At 36.2% G+C, this 10,777-nt stretch overlaps 1 protein-coding gene across 1 annotated transcript; it reads right to left on the bottom strand.

Annotated features, from left to right (window-relative positions):
* Positions 1–4,776: 4,776 nt before the first annotated feature.
* tdo2b (tryptophan 2,3-dioxygenase b) lies at positions 4,777–10,256 on the bottom strand. Its single transcript, XM_039673236.2, has 12 exons — positions 10,145–10,256; positions 9,894–9,987; positions 9,649–9,739; positions 9,462–9,532; positions 9,229–9,356; positions 8,887–9,073; positions 8,696–8,803; positions 8,497–8,608; positions 7,945–8,002; positions 7,773–7,852; positions 7,603–7,693; positions 4,777–5,232 (listed from the first exon to the last, which is right to left on the bottom strand). The coding sequence occupies exons 1-12, from the start codon at positions 10,177–10,179 to the stop codon at positions 5,073–5,075; spliced, it is 1,215 nt and encodes a 404-aa protein (XP_039529170.2). The 5' UTR covers positions 10,180–10,256; the 3' UTR covers positions 4,777–5,072.
* Between the last annotated feature and the right edge of the window lie 521 nt (positions 10,257–10,777).

Genomic DNA, 10,777 nt, shown 5'->3' with positions numbered 1-10,777 from the left:
TACTTACTGACCATAAACTTTTGAATGGTAGTGTTGGAGATACAAATATAATTCAGCTGCTGTTATTTAAAATTAGTTTGATAAATATCAAAAGAGAGAAATCATCACTATTTACTTTGCTAGACAATTTAAACGGGATAAAAAGTTGTGTTTTTGCAGAGGTCAAGTGTTGGGTCTCGCTGGTCAGACATTGGTGTATAGCCTAAGATAACTTAAAGGGATAGTTCACTTTGAAATACATTTTTGATATGTTTTAGCTTACTTCAAGGGCATCCAAGATGTAGGTGTCTTTGTTTCCACAGCATTTTAAATTTTGATATTTTTAGGTCAAACCGTTCGTGTCTATCAGTGGAGGTCTATGGTCACCACCTCAAAGAGCATGCACCGAGAAGTCCAAATTAAACATGATTTAATGACTCGCAAATGTAAGTACACATTGATGGCCTAAGACACAAAACGAGCGGTTTGTGTGAGAAAACGAACAGTATTTATATAGTTTTAAACATATTTAGATATATCGAAATCGATTTCCCGTATATCTAAATATGTTTAGTGAAAGGTAAAACTTCCGAAATCTCTGTATAAACAATGCGTGACGTAGACGTGCGAGAGATCACTTATATTTTAGTAGAACTAAATATGGATCACTGATATAACTTTGACCTGGACTAGCTGGATTGTACAAATGTGTCTGTGCGGTTTCGCTCTCATGTACCGAAGCGCTTTGATGTGATGCCGAGATTACTCACAGAATACTACTCTAAGACAACAGTGAGTCTGCCAGTGTTGAATCAAAGCCGACGTGTGACATAACGTCACGGGCGTCAGTTTGGTTCGAAATGTGCTGGGGACTGTCAGTGTCAAACTGTACAGCCTCTATGTTTAACCCCGTTTAACCCGATCCACAACATTTTGTTTTAGTTCTTGGTCTAGTGGTAGAGCATTTGCCAAGCGTGTCAGAGGTTACGGATTCTAATCTGCCCTCGGTATAGTTTTTTTTTTCTCTCATCAAAACTGTATATTCATCAGTGGTTACAGTCTATATCAAGCAGGGACACGTTTGTGTGCATTTGTGACATGGCGCAAGTCTCTTGTGCATCTTTCCGAGTGTTTGCTTTCAGAATCCTCGACGGCGGTGGAATAGAGACGATCTTTCGAGCCGTCCGTACGCGGTTTACCTACGACAAGTCCCAGAAAACACACTCGGTTCATGGGAGGTGCGATAAAACGCACTGGATTAAAATAGTAACTAATTACAAATTATTAGACTTAGCGAAGTATTTTTAGTATTGATATTAAGATAAATAAATGCTTTAGAATGATTTGAATTGAGTTGAACTTTATTGTCATTGCACGTCACAAGTACAAGCAACGAAATACAGTTGGGAAATGTGATTTCACCAAGTACATCATGTTCCTGGCTCAACATCTTTGTTCTGATCCACATCTGATTGTGGACAGTACAATTAATCTTTAAACAGAAATCACGTTGTTTCCCTCATATCGCACACATCACTGTATGGCCACACTCTTTAGGTGTAGAGACAAAGTGTACAACAGGGTTGAATGATCTTGAGAATGATAAAGACGATGTGATGTACAAAAACAAATAGTCAACTCATCTATAGGAGGATCTTTGTTGACATCATTGTACGCATGCGCGAGTCGTTGGGTGGCAAGAAAACAATAGAATGACCGGCTATAAAGATGCGCGACAAGCACTTTCAAGAGAGTTAGCTGGCAAAAGCCGCAATATATAAGCACTTTAATATCTGGCGACCGGAGGAGGTTTGGAGAGAAGCTCAAAATTTGTATTGGTGACAAAAACCCTTTGGGATGTCAAAAAACGTCGGTCCGACTCGCCCGTGTCTTGGCCACTATAATCTGCTGGGGAGACATTTATTCTTATTTAATAGAAACCCCTGGACCCTTCACTCATGACAGATTAAAGGCTTTCAAAAGTCGGGAGGCCTATGATTATTTTGTTTCTCGAAAAGTTGTGCCGATCTTTTCTGCCAAACAGAAAGCAGCAATAGTGCTAAAAGCAACATGACATCATGACTTTTGCTTTCAAATCAAGTGGCGTTTATGCATTTTGAGCTATGCGTGTATGTCTCTGCCGTTAAATGAAGCGAAACGAAGCAAAATGTAGATCTACATCTGGGGAGCGATATTTTTTTCCTAGGATGCAACATGACATCATGACTTTTGCGTAAACATATACGGCACTTTCACGCCAGGTGGCGTGTTATCTCTACGCATTTTGAGCTATCCGCGTGTATCCGCGTGTATGCGTATATGTCTACGCCATTAACGTCCGCGTCATTCCGCGTGTCTAAACACGCAGTCAAATCCCCAGTCATAAATGCGATTAACCCCAGTGACGGTTAAGTTTAGGGATGGGGTTGAGGTAAGTCATATCTTTTTCTTTCCTAGGATGGTAAGGGAACAGTCATAAATACCATTAACCCCAGTGATGGTTAGGTTTAGGGACGGGGTTGAGGTAAGTCATATGTTTATATAACGTTAAGTCAACGGCGTTCATAAACACGCTGAAAGGCGATTATGCGTCTTGATAGCACGCCGAAAATGGAAATACGAATTGGCGTGTCATACACACGCTACTTCATGAGATCAGTCTGAAGACTCGTAAATGGTATTAACCACAGTGACGGGTAGGTTTAGGTACGGGGTTGGGGTAGGTCATAATTATATACAGAAATGTAACATTAAGTCAATGGCGTTCATAAACACGCTGAAAAGCGATTATGCGTGTTGGAAAAACGAATTGGCGTGTTATACATGCGCCATTTCATGAGATCAGTCATCTCCTGTGGGTGATCGCAGAACGGAGAAATAATCACTGGGTAAGTCTTCATTGATCAGTGTTCTTATTTATTTAAAATGAATTGAAAGTCTTTTTATCAGGCCCCCAACAAGCCGTACAATCGGGATGGGCAACGAAAAATCGCGATTAATCGCATCCTAAATAAAAGTTTGTGTTTACATAATGATAGATTTTGTATTTTCAGTTATCAGATTCATTTACATTGTGATGGTGTATCATAATTAATCCACTCTGTCTTTGTCTGCAAAGGTGTGTATCAAATGGCCCATACAGATGAATGGCCCACAGAAATTGATTGGTGTGAATGACAAAGAGTGGATTAGCATCTCCTGTGGGAGGTCCTAACAGGTTTCTATTGTTTGTAGCCCATATTCTTCATGTATAAAGTTCTGCCTCACAGACAGAACTTTGGGTTAAGGTTGTTGAAGGGTGACATGATAACATCGCTGCTGAAGGACTGCTACACTACAAACCTTCAATAAATTCTTCTCCCCACAAGAACTGGTCAAGCTTACTTATTTTATGTATTGGAGGAATCCAATACATTGGCGAGCCACTGAAAACACTGCTCGGCATCACCAAAATCTAACAATTTGGCGAGCCAGCCAGGAGAGAATGACAAGAAGAGAACTCACCAACTGCAATAAGGAGTAAACAAAGAACTCATCAGCTGCAACAAGAAGTAAACGGAATAGTTTTCAAGTATCTGAAAGACTGCATCTGCATCAGAAAAGACTGCTTATGCAGACAAAATTTATTTGAATCAACTGGATCCGGTCTCAAATATCCTAATTTGGTGAGTGAAACTTATCAGCTCTCTAAAAGAATAATAGTTGACCAGTAAAGATGTGTTGTGTATTAAAGAGATTAAAATAGATAAAATAGTATTAGATTAAAATAGTAACTGATTACAAATTATTAGTCTTAGCGAAGTATTTTTAGTATTGATATTAAGATTAATAAATGGATTAGAAGTATTGTTCAATGTTAGTTCATGTTGTTAACTAATGTAGATAACTAAATGAAAACTTTACTAATGAAGTGTTACTAATAATAATTCTTATGGCTTAAGCTGTAATAATCCTGTTGCAAATATCACACCTGAACTGAAACTCTTATCAATCTGGAACTATTGTTGGGGATTTTTTTTAATGAATCATATTTTTTTTTAAAAATGGAATAGATATATAAAAATAGCCGACAATTGTTTTTCTAGCAGGATTAGCATTCTTTTAAAAATGACTCAGAGTATAAGCTCTATAGGCGCACATTTTGTGGTCAGAGTAGATATAATTCTTATAATTTTATGCGGTCAGAGTAACTAGTACACTAGGCGTCAACCAGCTTATTTGTTCAACAAGAGTTTAGGAGGGAGTCAACCTGTCTCTAAATCAAAAAAGTGGTCACAAATATTTACCATCAGAAGCTGGTGAACTGGGTTGGAGAAAATTCTGGAAAAAATGTTGAAGTTTATTTTAAGTAGTGATGGAAAGGTATTTGTTTATTGATGTGGTACACAGTATATTAACTTCAGCATAAAATTTGCATTTCAACTACATTCCAAATGACATTTTATTATGGCTGTGCAAAGATTAATTGCGATTAATCGCATCCAAAATAAAAGTTTGTGTTTGCATTATATATGTGTGAGCTGTGTATTATTTTGTATATATATATATATATGCTTGCATGTATATATTTAAGAATTATTTGCACGTAAATTCTGTTATATCTGAATAACACCTTTTCTTAAATATATACATGCATGTGTGTGTATTTATTTATACAAAATAATTATACACAGCACACACAAATATATTATGTAAACACAAACTTTTATTTTGGATGCAATTAATCGCAGTTAATCTTTGCACAGCCGTAAATTTTATATAATATTTGGTGTGTGTGTGTGTAATCAATGAGCCGCATTCAAAAATATCCTTTTATTGGTACAAAAGACATTTTTTTACATACATGTTTCAAATATAAATAGTATGTACAAGATTTCTTGATTTGTTTGTATATACACAATCACTTCATCATTAAACTTCCTTTATCTAGCTAGCCTATATGATCTGGAGAGAACTTTCTAGTTTTTCGATATTCGATATTATACATTATGTAAATAGAGCAAAAAGCACAAACTTTAGCTGATCAATAGAGTACTTGGCATTATTCCCGAGTTCATGGACATTATATAATTTCTTCACTTCTCATTCACTTCCTAATCTGAATCCTCACCACTGCATGAATTGTAGGAGCTGTCGTAACACTCGGCCATGTAGGGGAACTTATGGATGTTTGGGTTCAGTTTGGGCACCCAGGCACGGGGTACCAGGAACGATGCCAGGTTGAACAAATCCACAAACACTTTGTAACGGTCACTGAAAGATGAGAGAACGAGGGATCATTTTTTTATTGTAAGCCTTTATCTTTTTAAGCACTTTTCTGAGGTTAAAGTGTTTCTGTTTATTACTGTGTGAAACTCCCATAAATGCATTAAAATGGAAATAAAAGCCTTTTATCATCTTCAAACACACATCAAATATGGAAGCTTGTTTCTGCCACAGAATAAAAAAATTTAAAAGGTAATTGCGACTTTTTATCTGACAATTTCAACTTTTTTCTCTCACAATTGCGAGACCTTTTTTCTTGTATTTGACAATCTTTTCTCAGAACTGTGAGATATAAACTCGCAATTATGAGTTATAAAGTCCAGTTCTGAGGGAAAAAATACTTTTTTCCCCTCTTTCTCAGAATTCCGAGTTTACAACATGCAATTGCGAGTTTATATCACACAATTCAGACTTTTTTTTCAATGTATTGCGTGATTTAAAACAAAAAAATTGAATTGTGAGGTAAAAATTTGCAATTACTTTTTTCATTTTTTATTCTGTCGCAGAAACAAGCTTCTATGGAGCGGATCTCAAACATTTTGGGTCACACCCCCCTTCAAACCTTGAAAAAATTGGCTTTTCAATGGTGAGGAACTTCTTTGTTGGGCTTGTTCAGACAATGACAAGTCTTTAGGCCTTATACACACAAACTGATCTCATGAAATGGCGTATGTATGACACGCCAATTCGTATATTTCCATTTTTGGCGTGCTATCAACACGCATAATCGCTTTTCAGCGTGTTTATGAACGCTGTTAACTTAACGTTACATTACTGTACATATAAATATAGGACCTACCCCAACCCCGTCCCTAAACCTACCCGTCACCATCCTAGGAAAAAAAATATCGCTCCCCAGATGTAGATCTACATTTTGCGTCGTTTCGCTCCGACGGACATTTAACAGCGTGAACATACTAACTCGGGCATGTAGACATACATGCATACACGCGGATAGCTCAAAATGCATATAGATAACACGCCACTTGACTTGAAAGTTGAAAGTGGCGTGTATCTTTACGCAAAAGTCATGATGTCATGTTGTTATATAGACAGAATAAAAGCCTTTTATCATCTTCAAACACACATCAAATATGGAAGCTTGTTTCTGCCACAGAATATTAAAAGGTAATTGCGACTTTTTATCGGACAATTTCAACTTTTTTTCTCTCACAATTGCGAGACCTTTTTTCTCGTAAGTGACAATCTTCTCAGAACTGTGAGATATAAACTCGCAATTACGAGTTATGAAGTCCAGTTCTGAGGGGAAAAAAATACTTTTTTCCCTCTTTCTCAGAATTACGAGTTTACAACATGCAATTGCGAGTTTATATCTCACAATTTAGACTTTTTTCACAGTATTGCGTGATATAAACAAAAAAAATGCTAACTCGGACATTTAACGGCGTATACACGCATACACGCGAATAGCTCAAAATGCATATAGATAACAAGCCACTTGACTTGAAAGTTGAAAGTGGCGTGTATGTTTACGCAAAAGTCATGATGTCATGTTGTTATATAGGCAGAATAAAAGCCTTTTATCATCTTCAAACACACAGCAAAAATGGAAGCTTGTTTCTGCCACAGAATAACAATTTAAAAGGTAATTGCGACTTTTTATCGGACAATTTCAACTTTTTTTCTCTCACAATTGCGAGACCTTTTTTCTCGTAATTGACAATCTTCTCAGAACTGTGAGATATAAACTCGCAATTACGAGTTATGAAGTCCAGTTCTGAGGGAAAAAATACTAAAAATGTAATTCTTTCTCAGAATTACGAGTTTACAACATGCAATTGCGAGTTTATATCTCACAATTTAGACTTTTTTCACTACGCGGATGCCGGATAGCTCAAAATGCGTATAGATAACACGCCACTTGACTTGAAAGTTGAAAGTGGCGTGTATGTTTACGCAAAAGTCATGATGTCATGTTGTTATATAGGCAGAATAAAAGCCTTTTATCATCTTCAAACACACAGCAAATATGGAAGCTTGTTTCTGCCACAGAATAACAATTTAAAAGGTAATTGCGACTTTTTATCTGACAATTTCAACTTTTTTTTCACTCACAATTGCGAGACGCAAAAGTCATGATGTCATGTTGTTATAAAAGCAGAGTGCCAACTGCTATTCGCACACTTGAACGCCGTTGGAAAGGCTGTTTTCTGTATCTACATAATCAGTAGGCGTACAACGTTATATAATACGGCTGGTGTTAAATAACAACATTTTTTTATGCTGTTTAGACATTTGATTGAGATGCACCCCATATGAACTACTACTACTACTAATAACACCACAGGAAGTTTAGTATTTCAGACTGGCACAGAAAAATAAAAATGAGACACACACCTGACAGTCGAGCGCAGGTAATGGTATCCTGAAGATCCACCTGTACCTGCCTTACTACCAATCATTCTGTGCACCATACAGACATGGTTATCTAAAGAAAACGTTTAGTTATGTTACATGTGAGGCATGGCTGTAGATTTCTAAATGAGGGCTCAGAATCAAAGGCTTACATCTCCACTTTGTCATAAGCGTGTCGATATCCATCAGCGCAGTCAGGAGCTGGAAGGGCACCTGGAAGCGAGGCTCTTCCCTGGAAGGAGAAAAATTAAGGTCTGTCTCCATTGTATAATGAATGAAAATAATATTAACATGAATTTAGTGGATAGCACATGAAATGCATACCTATAGAAATTGATCATTAGAGCTCCTTGAAGGGCCTTGTAAGAAAGTCGACGTTCACCTTTTGGAAAAAAAAAATTTTTTGGTCATTTTTTTGTCATTAACTGCCGAGGTAATAACAATAGCTTTATATATGTGTAGGCCTATTCTTCTTCTTCTTCTCCCAACCACAAAACAAGGTGCTAATATGCAAAACAGCATGCTCAAAGACAAGGGTCGTCTGTGTTTGTTTAGATTAGTTATGTGTTCGCGGATTAGTCAAATAAAATCTTTGTGTATTTTCATGTGGGTTTTGATTGTACACCAAAAATATCCTTTCTGAGAATTGATAGATGATCAATACTGAGTGCTCGCTGGATTAAAAGGTACATCAATGTAATTTAATTAACTGATCCAAGTACTTATAATTAATTATAACATGTTTATTATTCATATTCATTACACCCTTTGAGCTAATTTGCTACCTTTTTGTTTTTTAAAAACTGAAAAACTTTACTAGACTTGCGATGTTGATCACTGTGGAGTATCACAATAACCCTACTTATCGGTCCTCACCTTTACTTAAAAGATGCTCATGGCGTTTTGGGTCAAATAGGGCAGTGAAGACCTCCGTCTGTTTGTTTTTGTCCTCCAGGAGCTCCTGCTTTACCTCAGAATCTTCCATTTTCTATCAGCGAAAGCAATAAGTTAACTTTAAGCTCTGTAATATGACTGGAAAAAAGTTATCGTGATTGGAAACGAGAGCAATACGAACTTCCAGTTTCTGCTTCTCCATCTTGAGACCCTCTTCGATGTTGGCTTGCAGTTTCCCCCAAAAATTAAATCCATCACTTTCAAGTCCAGGAGTCCTCTCAAGCCATTGCTACACAACACATAATAGCAACTCACTTTGGGATTGCATTCTACTTATTTATTAAATGAAATTTCTGAGATGAGAGGTTTTACCTCCACCAGCTGAAGGAGAGAGGGTTCCCGCTCTGAACTCAGCAGTGTCTCACTCTCATGTCCGTGGAAGGTATCTCTGTAGTGTCGACGGTTGTAGGGGACTCTTAAGTGATCCGCCACACCAATCTTACCCTCCAGAAGACGGAACTGAAGACTCTGGAAACCCGAGGCTGGGGACAGATACTCCCTACAACACGTACACAACATAGTCTGATTCGTTCACAAATCACTCATGGAAATATATGTTCTAGAGTGGGTGTGTCAGCAAGATTTTTAATTTTAAAACAAATTCTGTGTACAATTGAGGCCAGTTGTTTGAGTTATATTGACTGAGGCTGTTACCTAAAGTCAAAGAAGTCCAGGGAGGTCATGGTCTCCAAGACAGAAAACTGTTCCACCAGCAGTTTGAAGATCATGGTGACCCTGTGGATCCTGCTCACCACCTTCAGCATGTTTCTCTCATCCCGAACCTGTGGGCGACATCCACATTTCATCGTTTTTTATTTTTTATTTTATTATTATTATTTTATTTATTATTTATTTTACTCAACATTCACTTTGTTAGTTTAACTCACATGGTTTTTAATGAATAGGTCCCGAACTGAATCGAGCTCCCACAATATCTGCTTAAACCACAACTCGTAGGCTGAAGGAGAAAGCAGGATAATGGGAAATGATATGGGAAAATAAAACCTTACAAGGCGCAATATTTTATGTGAGAGCTAACAGAGGAGGTTTAATGAATACATATAAATAGATTACCTTGGTGTGTAACGATGAAGAGATGCTCATCATGGATTTTGTTTCCTTTCAGTTCACTCTGCAAAACTTGAGCGTTCAACACCTTGTCAAGCTAACAGCAAACAGACATTATTACACTTTAATGCAACATCAGCTTTTCTAGCTAAATAATTTGCAGCAAAATAGACTGAAATGTTAGATATGAATAATTAATATTTGGATCAGTAGAAATATCGATAAAGGTTGATGACTTTGAAGTTAATTACCTGTAGGTATTCTCCATAGATGATTCCTCCTTTACTGGCTTTGTTGATGCCCTTTTGGGATTCATCCTCGTCCCCTGCTTTACTGGTAAACAATCTAATTTTGAGATTAAAAAAAAGTTTTGTAATTTTTTTTTTGGTTAAAAAATTAAAACATTACATTTTATGTTGATAACATTGAATTAATTCGATTTTTTTATAGAAAAAAAAACATTTAGATAAAAAAACTAATTCTAAAACAATATAAAACCCACTGATGCTTTCTTTCAAAAAACGGACATCCACTCATGTTTTTTCTCAAAAAGTCCAACAGGAATTGATCTTATCAATGTTGACTGAAGGTTATCACAAGGTTCTGGGTGTTTCATCGCAAAGTGAAGCATTTAAAGGTTTACAATGTCCAATCAAATGCTGGATTGCCAAACCCTGCCTATCCATGGCATGTGAGTGTGTGTTTGTGTCTACAGTTTACAATGTGAATGTTTTTTTTGTTTGTTTGTTTTTTAGTAAATCAAGCCATTTACACCAGGGTTTCTAGTTAATTAAAACATAAAATAGTTAGTAAAAATAATCAAACTGAAATTAAATAAAATATAAATGTCATGCTAGATGTCAAAGCAACGTTTCTCATTTTCATTTAGTTGAACAATGTACTGTAATAAATGTATAGACATTAAAAAAACTAAAAGTATAATAAAAACTTTAAAATTCAAAATCAAAAATGTATAAAAAAGTAAAAAAAGAATTCAAAATATGAATAAAAACTATAATCGTATCTCAATACTAAAATGTAGACTTTTATAATGTCTATTGAATCATGTGACAATGCTGCTTATAGATGTTTTCAAAGCCTGCCTTTTTCAAATGTAAAAATTACATTTAATTTT

The sequence above is a fragment of the Pimephales promelas genome, chromosome 21, assembly GCF_988280905.1.
Source record: "Pimephales promelas chromosome 21, fPimPro1.hap1.1, whole genome shotgun sequence".
In the NCBI taxonomy this organism is placed as follows: domain Eukaryota; kingdom Metazoa; phylum Chordata; class Actinopteri; order Cypriniformes; family Leuciscidae; genus Pimephales; species Pimephales promelas.
Note: the sequence above shows the minus strand (reverse complement) of the source record. Positions and strands in the feature narration are given on the sequence as shown.